This window comes from Schistocerca serialis, chromosome 5 (genome assembly GCF_023864345.2).
Source record: "Schistocerca serialis cubense isolate TAMUIC-IGC-003099 chromosome 5, iqSchSeri2.2, whole genome shotgun sequence".
NCBI lineage: Eukaryota > Metazoa > Arthropoda > Insecta > Orthoptera > Acrididae > Schistocerca > Schistocerca serialis.
The window spans coordinates 386797142-386816028 of NC_064642.1; the positions used below are offsets into that span (position 1 = coordinate 386797142).

General features: G+C 44.7%; 1 protein-coding gene across 1 annotated transcript in view; it reads right to left on the bottom strand.

Moving 5' to 3' along the window:
* Nucleotides 1-18887, bottom strand: part of LOC126481157 (DNA polymerase epsilon catalytic subunit 1) — a 319986-nt gene that overhangs the window by 86300 nt on the left and 214799 nt on the right. Inside the window, exons 27-28 of the mRNA XM_050104726.1 lie at nucleotides 9300-9513; nucleotides 9118-9202 (exon numbers count right to left, since the gene is read on the bottom strand). Coding sequence (XP_049960683.1) covers nucleotides 9118-9202; nucleotides 9300-9513 — 299 coding nt within the window. The remainder of the gene's footprint in view (nucleotides 1-9117; nucleotides 9203-9299; nucleotides 9514-18887) is intronic.

Below are 18887 nucleotides of genomic sequence, written 5' to 3' on the forward strand. Positions count from 1 at the left end.
ATGCCCTCTGTCCAGATGCAGTTGTACACATTAAACAGAAAGTGCTTGCCCACAAAAGAAAGGTGCTGTACCATCTGAATGTGGACAGCACCTGGCCCTGAGGCGCACGATTAGGATGATCTGAGAGCATGATCTAGCTCCCTCATAGTAAAAGCGGCATTGTAGCACTCATGGTTCTGAGAAGAGAAGGGTATCGCCCGAGCCTCCTCCGCTCATTTCTGATGGAGGAAGGCAGGGTGATAGTGGGATGAGCTCGAAATTTCCACAAAGTGGTGGCCCAAGGTGTTGGAGATAGCAATAGGGTCCATCATGACATCGGCTGCTACTATCAGGCCGGAAATTGGCGAATGGATCTTGTTCCCAGAGAGCCGTCAGAGGTTGATCCACATGACAGAGGAATGGGTGCAACTGTTCAAAGAATTAGTGAATGAAATCCAGCTAGCTTTTTTTGTATCCCAAAGAATGTGATGACACTCTGCATGCATCTGTTTATAATGAATGTAATTTGCCATCATAAGATGATAGTTAAAAACGCGGAGAGCACGTTTCCATGCGCGAACAGCGTCGTGGCATGCCTCAGTCCACCAAGGAACTGGGACACGGCATGGTAAAGAGGAAGTGTGACGAATGGAACGTTCTGCAGCAGTAAAGATAATGTTAGTGTGATATTCCACCTGGTCATCACAACTGAGGAAATCTTGTTCTCCGAAGGTTGCCAGGGAGGAGTAAAGCCGCCAGTCAGCCTTAGTAACCTGCCATTTGGGTGTGCATGCAGGTAGGGTAGGAATAGCACATGGGAAATGGTCACTCAAGTAGGTGTCAGAATGAACGGACCACTCAAGATGATGGACAAGCTGGGAAGTGCAGAAGGACAGGTCCAAATGGGAATAGGTGTGTGAGGATTTGGAAAGGAATGTAGGTGCTCCAGTGTTAAGGTAGAAGAGGTTGACTTGATTACGACGATCAGCCAAGAGGGTACCTCTCCGACAGGTTCTGGGAGAACCCCAAATGGGATGATGTACACTAAAGTCACAGAGTTGCAGAAATGGGGGAACAGCTGCCCAATAAGCTGAGGGAAGACTGCCCTAGTGACATCAAATGATGGAGGGACATAAATAGTACAGAGGTAAAAAGTTAGAAGAGGATGGAAAAGGCGAACTGCAACAGCTTGATGGCTAGTCATGGAGATGGGTTGACTATGAGTGTCATCCTGTATGAGCAGCACGACACCCTCATGACATGGAATGCTGACCTCAGGGGGAAGTTCGAAACAAACTGGGAAGAAATGTGAAAGCTCAAAGCGGTCGTGAGGATGCAATTTTGTTTACTGAAGGCGGAGTACAAGGGGATGCTGCGATGGTAAAAGCAGCTGTAAATCCTCTTTGTGTGACCGAAGGCTGCAAATGTTCCATTGGAGAAGAGTCATGATGAGGAAGAAATGAAGGAGTGTCACCTCGGCGACTGCCGAGTGACAGCCTGCGCAGACTTGCTGCCACAGGGCACAGAAGCAGGAGGATCCTGCTCCTTGAGGTCCACAGAAGCATCAGCTTGCTTGTGCTGTCAGTCTGTGGAGTCCACCACAGGAAAATTGTTGGTGGTGCGCACTGGCGACACAGAGGCCGTCCGGACTAAGCTATCACATGGCAACACCGTTGAAGGGGATCTTCAGGTCAGCGAAGGCGAAGACCGTTTGCCTTTGTTAGACTTCTTTGAGCATTTCAGATTAGCAGAGTAAGACTCAGATGTTGTTTGGCTGGAGGGATGTAGGAAGTCTTCATGGGAGTACTCCTTCTGTCCTTTCTGGCCTAACAGTTGTGTAGCTGGTGGCTTTGCCCTGTGAGGGGGAGAGATTGATGGCTGGACGAGGGGATTGCAATGCTACCTTGACAGTGGGTGATTTCACAACCTTAGAGCTGAATCTAAGGTCACAAGTCTGTGTGGCCATGTCCTTCATGGAACGAGAGGTAACAAGAACAGAACTATAAGTGTCAGATGAGAGAATGCAAGGTTCGTGACTAGCCAATAACTTGCGAGTGACTGGATAAAGCACTTTTTCCTTTACTTGGATCTCCTGGACAGTCTGCTCATCAAGATACACGGGACAATCCTGAGAGGAGGCGGCATGGCTGCCATTGCAGTTTATAGAGCGGGGAGAAGGTGGACAATCACCCTCGTGTGCATCCCTAACACAGGTTACACATTTGCCTGCGTGTTGACAAGACATCCTAGTGTGGTTGAAACGATGACACTGGTAGCAGCGCATCGAGTTCAGAATGTAGGTCGGACTGTGATAATTTCATAGCCTGCTTTGATCTTGGACTGAAGCACCACTCTATCAAAGGTGAGAAAAAGACTGTGCATGGGCACTAAGGAGTAATCTACCTTTTTAATCACCCAATGGAGGGTGATGATACCCTGATCAGACAGATATGATTGGTTTTTAGCCTCATTCAGACTGTCAGGCAGCCTAGTGTAAATAGCACCATGGGAAGAATTCAGAGTTCTATGGGCCTCGAAATAAACAGGATAGCCGTGGAGAAGTGAGGCAGCAAGCTTTTGCTGTGCTTGTGAATCAGAAGTAGTCTCCAAAAGCAAAGTGCCATTCTGTAAATGAGAGCAGGGTTTCAAAGGGCCAGCAATTGCATCAACACCTTTCTGAATAATAAACAGATTTACCGTTGCGAAGGACTGACTGTCTTCAGTACATGAAATCATGAGGAACCGTGGTGCAGCCGGAAGGGTCTTTGAATCATTAGGCTCATTCCGTTTAAATTTCGTAAATACTGACTGTGAAGAGGATTGGCCCATTGTGAGAAAATCCCCTACGATTACCAGCATCTCCGATGGTGTGGTCCTTACAACTGGGGGCGCCCTTCACAAGGGGGCACAACCGCCTTAGGTGATTGTTCACACTTCAGGACACACCTCCTGAGCACCGGACCGAGGGACCAATCAGCAATTTGGGAAAGTAGAAGGTCAGGCAATCACCCCTCCCTGGGCCTGGCCTTTACCAGGGGTATGTGCGAACCCAACCTGTTGACCCAGGGCTGGGAACTATGCATTAACCAGTCACCTCTTGCACATCAGACACGTGGGCCAGCCGTCAGAAGGGCACAGGGAGGAAGAAGAAAAAGAGAAATCTCAAATGCCGAAGTGGAGGAACGACAGGAGAAGGGAAACAAAGAAAGGAAAAGGGAATGAAAAAGAGTAGTGAGACTTCTTATGTCAGCAACGGTCTTAGCGGAACATTCCCAATAAACCCCACACATGATCCCAAAGGGAGGTGAAAAAGGATAGCAAGAGGACAGACATGTAGCATGGAAGGGAAAAGATGCTGCAAAGGCTGGGACCAAGCACGAACCCACCAAAGAGTGGCGAGCCTCCTGAGGCATTTGATGAGCCTCATTTAAGTAAAGGTAGCCTTATGTAGAGATTATTTTGGCATCTGTGAGTTTAAAATGATTGACTAACAACAATGTATTTACAAAATTCATTAATAGCAAATGCAATAAGTTATAAACAAGATCAGCACACTAAATGATAGTCAATGAGGTGGTCTATCAAATGACACCTATGTGACAGTTTCCCGAGCAGAAAAGCGTGCTGGTCCCCGGCAGGAATCCACCCAGCGGATTAGTGTTAAGGTCCAGTGTGCCGGCCAGCCTGTGGATGGTTTTTAAGCCGGTTTTCCACCAGCCTCGGTGAATGTGGACTGGTTCCCCTTATTCCGCCTCAGTTACACTATGTCAACAACTGCTGCGCAAACACTGTCTCCACATACGCATAATTAGTCTACCACACAAACATTTGGGATAACGCTCTTCTGGTCTGAGGTGTTCCCGGGGGTGGGGGTAGGGGTGTCCACTGGGGGCTGAACCACGATAACCCTGGGTTCGGTGTGGGGCGGCGGTAGGGTGGGTGGAATGCTGTGGCCTGTTGGGGGTTGTGAACCACTGAGGGCTACGGCGGCATGAAGCCTCTCCGTCGTTTCAAGGTTCCCGGTTCAATACAGACATACACATGACTGTTTACATTTTGTGGAGATTACAGTCAGAGAAACGGCCATTGAAGAGATTATGAGGAGAGGATTGCTATGAAAATATTTACACAGCACTTTGACTTTTCATATTTAATTTGTGAATACTTGAAGACAATCATTCCATACTTGGACATCTGTGGAGCTATAATTTGAACATATTCAAAGACTGCATGTAAACATTACAGAGAAATGTGACAATCTGAGCCATTATGAGCACAGGCTCATCTAGAGTCTTCTACTATTAAGTTCCAGATGAAAGCTGAGGAAATTCTCTATTACATAAATGCTGTTTTTGTTCTACCTGTAATACGTCTCCATAACTAAGTGGTAAGTGTGTTGGACTGCTATTTGGAGGACCCATGTTCAATTTCTGGTACTGGCAGGGATTTTTTCTTTGTGGGACGATTGGAACAGGGCACACTCAGCCTCAAGTTACCTGCCGAGGAGCTTCTCGAGTGAGAAGTAGCAGCTCCAAGCTTTGGTAAGCCGACAAAGGCTGGGAGAGCGGTGTGCTGATCCCATGGCCCTTTGTACCACATCCAAAAGAGGCCACTGGCAAAGGTTGACACTGTAACCATTCGGTACAGAATAACCCATCATGGCCAGTAGATAGACCTTTAACTAATTCTGCTGGTCTGTAAAGCACAAAATTTGAATACTATAGAAAATTTTCTCAACAAAATGGCGCACCAGTTCCAAGATTTCTCTTACATAATTTTACTTTGCACGGAAAGTGACTGAAACGTATCCAACAAGGAATTTTCGAAAAAATGTACTTGTCTCCTCACACTGTTGTTTCATTAACATGTGTTTAATTACACTCTTATCTTATTAAAACTAAATATACATCAAAAGATTATGAACTAAAACTTATTTTCATTATGCAAAAAGGCATGGTTTTGTTTTTGACACTTCATATTTTCCTGGACTGTACAGAATTTGCAATCATTGGGCTTTTTATACCATAAGACGTTTGGTTTGCAAGGTGGACGGTGCTGACTTCTTGCCTCGATTTTTCAATTGACTACCAAGTAGCCATCTTCATGTGACATTTATGACTGAAGATTACTAGTGCGTGTTGCTTTGTATATATCAATAATTGGCTTCAAACCCAGTTATTTCTTCAGTTTGTTCACAAAGACGTAGTTGTACACCTACTGCCTTCCCAGCAACAGCTAATTTAATTAGTCTGACTGTTTAGTTTTAACTTAGCAAACACAATAAAACATAGAAATGCACAATAATAGTAAACTCCAGTTATGAAACTCACCTAAAGATGGTTGCTTTGGTTGTTTGCTGTACCACACTGACCACATATTGGCACAAAAGTGTGAGTCTGAAGAGTGTATTGGAGCCACACATAAGATCATGAGGGATGTTGTCACTATAATAATTCAACAAGGTTGATGCAATGTTTCGAGGTAGGCTAGCTTGATGAAGCAGTGGACTCAGTGGCTCGCCACAAACCAATGCAGCAAGGGGCAAGCCAGATTTCCACAGTGGCAGCGGTGTTTCAGGATATGTGACTGGTAGTAGCACATATGTACAACAAGAATGCCATTACCAGCTGTAATTACTGATCATTATGCAATGAAATTATTGTTAGTCTCACAGCTCTACCAGACCAAAGGGGTGCACTGGGTGACGCTGCCACATTGAACTGCCAGTAGAAGTCACTGGTTTGAGGCAAGGAGGAGCAACAGCAAGTTCATCATGGATTTAGCACCACAGCACAGCAGGCTATTGCAGGTCTATGAGGTGCATTCAAGTTCTAAGGCCTCCGATTTTTTTTCTCCGGACTGGAAAGAGATAGAAACATGCGCATTGTTTTAAAATGAGGCTGCGTTCATTGTCAATACGTCCCAGAGATGGCAGCACCGTACGGCAGATGGAATTTTACCGCCAGCGGCGAGAATGAGAACTGTTTTAAATACTTAAAATGGCGATGTTTTCCTTACTTGAACAGCGTGCAATCATTCGTTTTCTGAATTTGCGTGGTGTGAAACCAATTGAAATTCATCGACAGTTGAAGGAGACATGTGGTGATGGAGTTATGGATGTGTCGAAAGTGCGTTCGTGGGTGCGACAGTTTAATGAAGGCAGAACATCGTGTGACAACAAACCGAAACAACCTCGGGCTCGCACAAGCCGGTCTGACGACATGATTGAGAAAGTGGAGAGAATTGTTTTGGGGGATCGCCGAATGACTGTCGAACAGATCGCCTCCAGAGTTGGCATTTCTGTGGCTTCTGTGCACACAATCCTGCATGACAACCTGAAAATGCGAAAAGTGTCATCCAGGTGGGTGCCACGAATGCTGACGGACGACCACATGGCTGCCCGTGTGGCATGTTGCCAAGCAATGTTGACGCGCAACGACAGCATGAATGGGACTTTCTTTTTGTCGGTTGTGACAATGGATGAGACGTGGATGCCATTTTTCAATCCAGAAACAAAGCGCCAGTCAGCTCAATGGAAGCACACAGATTCACCGCCACCAAAAAAATTTCGGGTAACCGCCAGTGCTGAAAAAATGATGGTGTCCATGTTCTGGGACAGCGAGGGTGTAATCTTTACCCATTGCGTTCCAAAGGGCACTACGGTAACAGGTGCATCCTACGAAAATGTTTTGAAGAACAAATTCCTCTCTGCACTGCAACAAAAACGTCCGGGAAGGGCTGCGCGTGTGCTGTTTCACCAAGACAACGCACCCGCACATCGAGCTAACGTTACGCAACAGTTTCTTCGTGATAACAACTTTGAAGTGATTCCTCATGCTCCCTACTCACCTGACCTGGCTCCTAGTGACTTTTGGCTTTTTACAACAATGAAAGACACTCTCTGTGGCCGCACATTCTCAGCTGTGCTGCTATTGCCTCAGCGATTTTCCAGTGGTCAAAACAGACTCCTAAAGAAGCCTTCGCCGCTGCCACGGAATCATGGCGTCAGCGTTGTGAAAAATGTGTACATCTGCAGGCCGATTACGTCGAGAAGTAACGCCAGTTTCATCGATTTTGGGTGAGTAGTTAATTAGAAAAAAAATCAGAGGCCTTAGAACTTGAATGCACCTCGTACTTCAACCCAGGGACAGTAGATCACTCTCCATGCACACCAACCATCTTTGACCATCGCAGGACAAGTGTCTCATCGTGCTGGGCTTCTCTGACGGTGACACAGACAATATGCTGCCAGGAGCAACAGCACATATGGCATTGTCAAGTATAAGTGTTACTGGCATGGAAGCCTCACTGCCAGCTTACACAATGAGGCCAGCAGCGCACGGCAGAGACTCCACATCAGCATTGAGGTGCATGCAACGAGCCAGCCCAGCAGAACACGGTGTTCAGCAGATCACTGACCCGTTGTACTAAATAGTGCAGATGCTTCAACAAAGAACTCGTTACCTTTGCAGCCGCCTATCACTGGAGCCTCCTAGGCTCCTACCTCACCTCCACCACCCACTTGCACCATCCTGGTTCATTGCTGCCCCTCCCTGCATGGGGGGTGGGTGGGGGGGGGGGGGGGGGGGGGGAAGGGGGGGCTATACTGACGAAATCATATGAAATACTCATTACCGCAAGATACATACTGTTCTTATTTTCCCAGTACTTTTAGTGAAGAAGATGTTGGTAAAATACAATAACAAATATGAAAGTACAGTGTGGATACTTTAATGTAGCAGTTTTAGGTGGGGCTGTTTTAAACTATGGTGGCTTAAGATACCTGTAGAGGTAGGGTCAGTACTACCTCGTTTATGGTGCTGCCAAACTCAGGATGTAACTGCAGTAGCCATTACCAAATATTTTATGTACTTAGCCTTGTTTTGTGTTGTAAGAGGCTACTCCAGCTCTGTCAAGAGGTTAGAGTACATCTCCCGTTACTACAAAACATTCAGCATTCTCTATCACTGGGTACCAGTTCTGTTTTTGTACAAACCCAGACCTAAAATGCAGACTGCCAGTCTTGCAAAAGGAAGGTGGGGCTTGTTCCCTCAGCACATCTCCTCTCTCCCCAGTGATCGGAGTTCTCACTTGTTTACACTTGTAGCTGACTGCCACCTAAAGTGCCCGCACTACATTAGTTAAAATAGTTTTGAGTATCTTCAGTTTGCAAAATGTATTACTTCTTGTTAAAGTCAACAGACAAAAAGACTAGTTGATAACATTTGTAAATTACCGATTTGTTCCCATTAACAAATGACATTACAAGCTAGCTGAACTATTATCTATGGAAATGTAATGTATTGCGAATACATAGAAAGAAGGATCCTTTATTGTATGATTATATGATAGCGGGACAAACACTGGTAGCAGTTACTTCTGTAAAATATCTGGGAGTGTGCGTACGGAACGATTTGAAGTGGAATGATCATATAAAATTAATTGTTGGTAAGGCGGGTACCAGGTTGAGATTCATTGGGAGAGTGCTTAGAAAATGTAGTCCATCAAAAAGGAGGTGGCTTACAAAACACTCGTTCGACCTATACTTGAGTATTGCTCATCAGTGTGGGATCCGTACCAGGTCGGGTTGACGGAGGAGATAGAGAAGATCCAAAGAAGAGCGGCGCGTTTTGTCACCGGGTTATTTGGTAACCGTGATAGCGTTACGGAGATGTTTAATAAACTCAAGTGGCAGACTCTGCAAGAGAGGCGCTCTGCATCGCGGTGTAGCTTGCTCGCCAGGTTTCGAGAGGGTGCGTTTCTGGATGAGGTATCGAATATATTGCTTCCCCCTACTTATACCTCCCGAGGAGATCACGAATGTAAAATTAGAGAGATTAGAGCGCGCACGGAGGCTTTCAGACAGTCGTTCTTCCCGCGAACCATACGCGACTGGAACAGGAAAGGGAGGTAATGACAGTGGCACGTAAAGTGCCCTCCGCCACACACCGTTGGGTGGCTTGCGGAGTATCAATGTAGATGTAGATGTAGATGTAGAAAATGAAAGACACTAAATGGGGGGAAGACATGTAGTGTCGTCCAATTTACTGTCTTTCATTTACATATGGAGTGAAACAAACTATCAAAAATAAACAGCAAATATGATCTGCACCTGTGTAATTACCACCTACACATTACCTGAATGAAGAGTTTTTTCATGAGGCTGTGCAAAGTTCTTCGTAAAGCCGGGTCATAAAGTAATGTGTTCGGTGACCGCAACCATCTGAATAAAATAACAGACGTAAAATTAATCTGTGTTTCATTGTATATGAGGATTCACACTACATATGAAGAACATCTATAACAATGCGATATCCCACCTGTAGAACTGAACTATCTGAAAATCTGCAAACACATTTTTGTAGACAGAGACATCCCGAAGCCATGCTCCCACCATTGACCTGAGTACCTTGAAAGCCCCACTGCAGCGAGCAATATCATCGTAGTTGCCCAGGGTCGCTGGTCCTCCACCGGACATCATCTCTTCGAGGGATGCTTGTGGCATTGTGTCAAATGCCACACTAGAGCTAGTGCCTGTGGAGAGAAATGGAGTATTAATAATTTTTGCAAGTATACTGTGATGCAATTTTGCTCTCTATTTCATAGTTCACTTATATTCCAAAATTATATCATAATTGTTTCTACGCAATGGCATTACTCAAAGAACTATTTCAACTACCAGAAAATTGATAGGTGATACAGCACTGAAGATATAAAAAAGTTTCACAGTTTCACAACACGCAAACATTATGGTCTGATTAAACTGTACACATAAAGAATCATACCAGAAGCAACATAGGACTACTTCTACGCCAGAAACATGATGCAATCTCAGTGCCTATGGGGATAACTACATTTTCTGGTTGGTAGCCTGGGGTATAACTGCCCACATTTATAACAACTGGATGTTTAAAACAGCACACTTTGTGAAGTAATTTCAGATAAATTACTGTGGAGTAAATCTACATCTACAAAGATATGCTGCAAGCCGCCATACGGTGCATGGCGGAGGGTAGCCTGTCCAACCACTTGTCATTTCCACTCCTGTTCCATTTGAAAATAGAGTGAGGGAAAAATGACTGTCTGTAGGCCTCCACATGAGCCATAATTTCTCGAATCTTATCTTCGTAGCTCATACGCGCAATGTACGTTGGCGGCAGCAGAATCATTCAGTGGTCAGGTTCAAATGCCGTGTCTCTAAATTTTCTCACTAGTGTTTCTCAAAAAGAGTGTTGCCTTCGCTCCAGGGATTTCTGTTTGAGTTCCCGAAGCATCTGTGACACACTTGTGTGTTGTTCAAACCTACCAGTAGCATATCTAGCAGCCCATCTCTGAATTATTCCAATGTCTTCCTTCAATCAGACCTGCTACAGATCCCAAACAATCGAGCAGTACTCAAGAATAAGTCGCACCAGTGTCCTATATGTGGTCTCCTTTACACGTGAACCACTCTTTCCTAAAATTTTCCCAATAAGCTGAAGTCTACCATTTGCCTTCCTTTCCACAGTTCTCACATGCTCGTTTCACCTCCTATCGCTGTACAATGTTATGCCCAGATATTTACACAATTTGACTGTGTCAAAAAGGACACTAGTAACACCGTATCCAAGTATTACAGCTCTGATCTTCCTACCCATCTGCACTAACTTACATTTTTCCACATTCAGGATTAGCTGCCATTCATCACACCAACTGGAAATTTTGTCTAAGTTGTCTTGTATCTTCCTACAGTTGCTCAAATTCGACACCTTACCGTACACCACGGGATCATCAGCAAACAACCGTAGATTGCTGTCCACCCTGTTCGCCACATCATTTATGCATAGAGAGGGAAACAGTGGTCCTATCACACTTCCCTGGGGCACTCATGATGACACACTTGTCTTTGATGAACACTCGCCGTCCTGGACCAGATATTGCGTTCTTCTACTTAAGAAATCTTCGAGCCACTCACATATCTGTTACATATTCCATATGCTTGTAGCTTTGTTAACAGCCTGCAATGGGGCACCATGTCAAATGCTTTCCAGAAATGTTGCCCTTCACCTGTAGTTCACAGTATATTGTGTGAGAAAAGGATAAGCTGAGTTTCGTACGAGCGATGCCTTCTAAGACCATGCTGATTCATGGACATAAGCTGCTTAATCTCAAGAAAGTTTATTATATTCGGACTGAGAATATGTTTAAGGATTCTGCAGCAAACAAAAGTTAGGGATTATTGCCCTGTAATTTTGTGTGTCCGTTCTTTTACCCTTCTTATATGCTACAGTCACCTGTGCTTTTTCCCCAGTTGCTTCGGGCTTTGTCCTGGGCGAGAGATTCACAATAAATGCAAGCTGTGTAAGGGGCCAATGCTGTAGAGTACTCTTTGTAAAATCAAACTGTGATTCCATACAGACCTGGTGATCTATTGCTTTCAAATCTTTTCAGTGGTTTCCCTATGCCAGGTATGCTTATTACTATATTGCACATACGGGAGTCTGTCCGATGGTCAAATGATGGTATATTTCTCCTGTATGGATGATTAATTGAATGAGAAATTTAAAACTTTGGCTTTCGTTCTGCTATCTTCAACTGTCACACCGGACTGGACAACAAGGGACTGAATGGAAGCCTTAGAGCCACTTAACGATTTTACATAATACCAGAATTTCCTCGGGTTCTCTGCCAGATCTTTTGCGAAGGTGTAATGGTGGTAACTGTGGTATGCTTCATGCATAGATCTTTTCACAGACGCACAAATCTCTACTAACCTTCACTTGTTGTCATTTGTGCGAACCCTTTTGAACTGCAAGTACAACAGCCTCTGCTTCCTCAGCATCTGCTGCCAAATTTCGTTATTAAATCTTCCTGGTTCTTTTCCATCCTTTATCCACTTACTATGCACATAGCTCTCCAGAACACAATTTACAATCTGCTTCAACTTTGCCTACACGCATCTTACTGGAACTAAGTGATGCCAGTTCACTGTCTAAGTGAGATGCTAATAACTGCTTGTAATATCTCTTTATATTCGATGAGTTATTCTGATACAATTCCACCCTTGAATGACGTTTACTAATTTTACATTTACAGACACAAGCAGACATATTTAAAGACAAACTCTTTGTCTTTAAATATGTCTGCTTGTGTGTGTAAATGTGTGGATGGATATGTGTGTGTGTGCGAGTGTATACCCGTCCGTTTTTCCCCCTAAGGTAAGTCTTTCCGCTCCCGGGATTGGAATGCCTCCTTACCCTCTCCCTCAAAACACACTTCCTTTCGTCTTTCCCTCTCCTTCCCTCTTTCCTGACGAAACAACCGTTTGTTGCGAAAGCTAGAATTTTGTGTGTATGATTGTGTTTCTATCGACCTGCCAGCGCTCTCATTTGGTAAGTCACATCATCTTTGTTTTTAGATACATTTTTCCCACGTGGAGTGTTTCCTTCTCTCTCTCTCTCTCTCTCTCTCTCTCTCTCTCTCTCTCTCTATATATATATATATATATATATTTTTTTGTCTTTCCGCCGTCCACCTAACCTTCGTAACCTCTTAGTTCATCCCTATGAAATCCCCTTGTAACCGCCCCGCTGTAAAACCTGTCCCATGCACCCTCCCACCACCACCTACTCCAGTCCTGTACCCCGGAAGGTGTACACGATCAAAGGCAGAGCCACGTGTGAGAGCACCCACGTGATTTACCAACTGACCTGTCTACACTGTGATGCGTTCTATGTGGGAATGACCAGCAACAAACTGTCCATTCGCATGAATGGACACAGGCAGACAGTGTTTGTTGGTAATGAGGATCACCCTGTGGCTAAACATGCCTTGGTGCACGGCCAGCACATCTTGGCACAGTGTTACACCGTCCGGGTTATCTGGATACTTCCCACCAACACCAACCTGTCAGAACTCCGGAGATGGGAACTTGCCCTTCAGTATATCCTCTCTTCTCGTTATCCGCCAGGCCTCAATTTAGGCTAATTTCTAATTTCAATTTGCCGCCGCTCATACCTCACCTGTCTTTCAACAACATCTTCGCCTCTGTACTTCTGCCTCGACTGACATCTCTGCCCAAACTCTTTGCCTTTACAAATGTCTGCTTGTGTCTGTGTATGTGCGGATGGATGTGTGTGTGTGTGTGTGTGTGTGTGTGTGCGCGAGTGTATACCTGTCCTTTTTTCCCCCTAAGGTAAGTCTTTCCGCTCCCGGGATTGGAATGACTCCTTACCCTCTCCCTTAAAACCCACATCCTTTCGTCTTTCCCTCTCCTTCCCTCTTTCCTGACGAAGCAACGGTTGGTTGCGAAAGCTTGAATTTTGTGTGTATGTTTGTGTTTGTTTGTGTGTCTATCGACCTGCCAGCACTTTTGTTTGGTAAGTCACATCATCTTTGTTTTTAGATATATTTTTCCCATGTGGAATGTTTCCCTCTATTATATTCATATCATTAATTTGCACCCAACAATTACGTTTGTTATTGTCACTGTTGCATTTCAAAATCTTTCCTGTCATCTTATTTTCTCTTTCTGTTTTTGCAAGTAGTTTTACTTTGTATTCACCTTCTCCTCATTACCGAATCTACCATACAATTTTATCCCGCCTATACAGGGTTATTACAAATGATTGAAGCGATTTCACAGCTCTACAATAACTTTATTATTTGAGATATTTTCACAATGATTTGCACACACATACAAAAACTCAAAAAGTTTTTTTAGGCATTCACAAATGTTCGATATGTGCCCCTTTAGTGATTCGGCAGACATCAAGCCGATAATCAACATGTCCCCATCAATGAGTTCGAAAGCATCGTTGATGCGAGCTCACAGTTCTGGCACGTTTCTTGGTAGAGGAGGTTTAAACACTGAATCTTTCACATAACCCCACAGAAAGAAATCTCATAGCGTTAAGTCGGGAGAGCATGGAGGCCATGACATGAATTGCTGATCATGATCTCCACCATGACCGATCCATCGGTTTTCCAATCTCCTGTTTAAGAAATGCCGAACATCATGATAGAAGTGCGGTGGAGCACCATCCTGTTGAAAGATGAAGTCGGCGCTGTCGGTCTCCAGTTGTGGCATGAGCCAATTTTCCAGCATGTCCAGATATACGTGACCTGTAACGTTTTTTTCGCAGAAGAAAAAGGGGCCGTAAACTTTAAACCGTGAGATTGCACAAAACACGTTAATTTCTGGTGAATTGCGAATTTGCTGCACGAATGCGCGAGGATTCTCTACCGCCCAGATTCGCACATTGGGTCTGTTCACTTCACCATTAAGAAAATATGTTGCTTCATCACTGAAAACAAGTTTCGCACTGAAGGCATCCTCTTCCATGAGCTGTTGCAACCGCGCCGAAAATTCAAAGCGTTTGACTTTGTCATCGGGTGTCAGGGCTTGTAGCAATTGTAAACGGTAAGGCTTCTGCTTTAGCCTTTTCCGTAAGATTTTCCAAACCGTCGGCTGTGGTACGTTTAGCTCCCTGCTTGCTTTATTCGTCGACTTCCACGGGCTACGCGTGAAACTTGCCCGCACGCGTTCAACCGTTTCTTTGCTCACTGCAGGCCGACCCGTTGATTTCCCCTTACAGAGGCATCCAGAAGCTTTAAACTGCGCATACCATCACCGAATGGAGTTACCAGTTGGTGGATCTTTGTTTAACTTCGTCCTGAAGTGTCGTTGCACTGTTATGACTGACTGATGTGAGTGCATTTCAAGCACGACATACGCTTTCTCGGCTCCTGTCGCCATTTTGTCTCACTGCACTCTCGAGCGCTCTGGTGGCAGAAACCTGAAGTGCGGCTTTAGCCGAACAAAACTTTATGAGTTTTTCTACGTATCTGTAGTGTGTCGTGACCATATGTCAATGAATGGAGCTACAGTGAATTTATGTAATCGCTTCAATCATTTGTAATAGCCCTTTATATACTCAATAATACGTAACCCACTTCCAAACCATAACCAAAAAAATTTTTTCTGCTTTCAACACTACCGCTGCTACAAAATCCACCGTTTCCAGTTCACAAACAGTTCCTTTCAGCTATTAAACAGCCATTTCGGCTAGTTTTAATAACTTTCGCCTTTTTTTCCATTTCCGTTTTTCCCACATCACTGATCTTTTTTAGCCACTTCCCACAGGTTTTAACGTCATTATTTCTTCGTCGGACAATTGTTAGCCTCATTTTCACAATCTGCCACCACAAAACCACTCCTTTTAATACATTTGCATGCAGTTTTTTCGAAATTTTCCCGAATTGCTCCACCCTTTTACGTGTTTTGGCGGCAACACAACCACCTAACCTTTGTGCACATCGTTGTCTACCAACCCAAGTTCACCACAGGATCAACAAGCCCAGCTATAACCAACACTTTTTCGCCTTTTTTCACACCAGATCTCCAGTTGCTTTCCAGTTCACCTTTATCTCTCCCCATATATTTATATTTTTATTTTCATTTTCGTTTCAGCCTCATGTTACACTTTCCACCTTCTAATACCATGTCACCCTCACACCATCCCCACAATGACCCCATTAAGTTTTATTTACATTCCCTCCGCAAACATGCCTTCGCCCTAGCCAGATTACACTCCCATATTTTATTTTCTCAAACTTGTCTGACATTTGGCATTACCCCCAAAGGCCTCACACTTAAAGTTCCCATCTCTGGCTGTAACCCTTCTTTCCATCAGTTCCTATACCAGTTCCAAACTGAACAATCCATTGCCCTCACCCACCTAATCCTTCACCTACACATCAACTCAGCCAATGAACACACCCGTCAACTCCTATCCTTAATAAAAGTCCTCAGTATTTCCTCTCCCACATCCACACCGGCTGCTCAGAGCATCCTCCTACAGGCCAACTGCAAATTAGAACAGCATGCCACCCTCCACTTCAAAAAAACTATCCAATCTCCTGGTTTCCCACCTCCGGAAAGGCAACTCACTCACCCTTCACAACCTTTCCAGCAAACCTCAACCTCCTCTCATTGCACACAGACCCAGTCTCTCCCATCTACTCAATCTCCCACTTCCAGCTCCACTCCCCCCAAAACCTCAAAATTTTAATCAACACAATCTGGAACCACAACACCCTAATTCAGTAGTTAACCTTTCCTTCAAACCTCTCTCCCAATCCGAAACCTCTGTCCTATCCAAAGGCCTCACCTTCAGCCCCACTCCCAGATTCAACCAAACAGCCCTTGTCAAAGATTTACTGTCCTACACCCGTACTCTCTGCTGGAAATATCACTTTGCCACGAAGAACAATGATCCTAATCCTACTCCTAATGATCCAACTCCCCAAGACACTATCAAAATTGAACCCTGCCTGGAACAGTTCCGTCCTCCGTCACAGCTGGACCCACCTCCTCTTCCTCAAAATCGCCCTCTCCAAACCTTCCAGGAATTTCTGACTTCCAGCCTTGCCTCTCAATCCTTCTTAAAATACCTTAATCCTACTCCCAACATCACCACTGCTGAAGCCCAGGCCATCCGTGATCTGAAGGCTGACCGATCCATCGTCATTCTTCTGGCGGACAAGGGTTCCACAACCGTGGTACTTTATCGTCGGGAGTATGTGGCTGAGGGACTGCGCCAGCTTTCAGACAACACTACCTACAAAGTTTGCCAAGGTAATCCCATTCCTGATGTCCAGGCGGAGCTTCAAGGAATCCTCAGAACCTTAGGCCCCCTACAAAACCTTTCAACTGACTCCATCAACCTCGTGACCCCACCAACACCCCGCACCCCTACCTTCTACCTTCTTCCTAAAATTCACAAACCCAATCATCCCGGCCGTCCCATTGTAGCTGGTTACCAAGCCCCCACAGAACGTATCTCTGCCTGCGTAGATCAACACCTTCAACCCATTACATGCAGTCTCCCATCCTTCATCAAAGACACCAACCACTTCCTCGAACGCCTGGAATCCTTACCCAGTCTGTTACCCCCAGAAACCATCCTTGTAACCATTGATGCCACTTCCTTATACACAAATATTCCGCACGTCCAGGGCCTCGCTGCGATGGAGCACTTCCTTTCACGCCGATCACCTGCCACCATACCTAAAACCTCTTTCCTCATTACCTTAGCCAGCTTCATCCTGACCCACAACTTCTTCACTTTCGAAGGCCAGACATACCAACAATTAAAGGGAACAGCCATGGGTATCAGGATGGCCCCCTCGTATGCCAAACTATTCATGGGTCGCTTAGAGGAAGCCTTCTTGGTTACCCAGGCCTGCCAACCCAAAGTTTGGTACAGATTTATTGATGACATTTTCATGATCTGGACTCACAGTGAAGAAGAACTCCAGAATTTCCTCTCCAACCTCAACTCCTTTGGTTCCATCAGATTCACCTGGTCATACTCCAAATCCCATGTCACTTTCCTTGATGTTGACCTCCACCTGTCCAATGGCCAGCTTCACACGTCCGTCCACATCAAACCCACCAACAAGCAACAGTACCTCCATTATGACAGCTGCCACCCATTCCACATCAAACGGTCCCTTCCCTACAGCCTAGGTCTTCGTTGCAAACGAATCTGCTCCAGTCCGGAATCCCTGAACAGTTACACCAACAACCTGAAAACAGCTTTCGCATCCCGCAACTACCCTCCCGACCTGGTACAGAAGCAAATAACCAGAGCCACTTCCTCATCTCCTCAAACCCAGAACCTCCCACAGAAGAACCCCAAAAGTGCCCCACTTGTGACAGGATACTTTCCGGGACTGGATCAGACTCTGAACGTGGCGCTCCAGCAGGGATACGACTTCCTCAAATCATGCCCTGTAATGAGATCCATCCTTCATGAAATCCTCCCCACTCCACCAAGAGTGTCTTTCCGCCGTCCACCTAACCTTCGTAACCTCTTAGTTCATCCCTATGAAATCCCCAAACCACCTTCCCTACCCTCTGGCTCCTACCCTTGTAACCGACCCCGATGTAAAACCTGTCCCATGCACCCTTATGCTGGCACTCTTATTCCACTACCAGAGATAACAAAATGCCATTTTGGATTTAAACAGACTACAATCACTAATATCTATTTACAAAATTAACAATGTAGGAAAAGACAGATTGCTACTTACTGTAAGGATGACATGTTAAGAAAGACAGGCACAATTAACAGACACACATAAGCTTTCAGCTTTTATGACATGTTAAGAAAGACAGGCACAATTAACAGACACACATAAGCTTTCAGCTTTTATATATATATATATATATATATATATATATATATATATATATATATATATATATATATATATATATCTAAAAAGAAAGATGATGAAACTTACCAAACAAAAGCGCTGGCAGGTCGATAGACACACAAACAAACACAAACATACACACAAAATTCTAGCTTTCGCAGCCAATGGTTGCCTCGTCAGGAAAGAGGGAAGGAGAAGGAAAGACAAAAGGATATGGGTTTTAAGGGAGAGGGTAAGGAGTCATTCCAATCCCGGGAGCGGAAAGACTTACCTTAGGGGGAAAAAAGGACAGGTATACACTCGCACACACACACATATCCATCCACACATACACAGACACAAGCAGACATTTGTGTCTGTGTATGTGTGGATGGATATGTGTGTGTGTGCGAGTGTATACCTGTCCTTTTTTCCCCCTAAGGTAAGTCTTTCCGCTCCCGGGATTGGAATGACTCCTTACCCTCTCCCTTAAAACCCATATCCTTTTGTCTTTCCTTCTCCTTCCCTCTTTCCTGACGAGGCAACCATTGGCTGCGAAAGCTAGAATTTTGTGTGTATGTTTGTGTTTGTTTGTGTGTCTATCGACCTGCCAGCGCTTTTGTTTGGTAAGTTTCATCATCTTTCTTTTTAGATATATTTTTCCCACGTGGAATGTTTCCCTCTATTATATTCATATATATATATATATATATATATATATATAT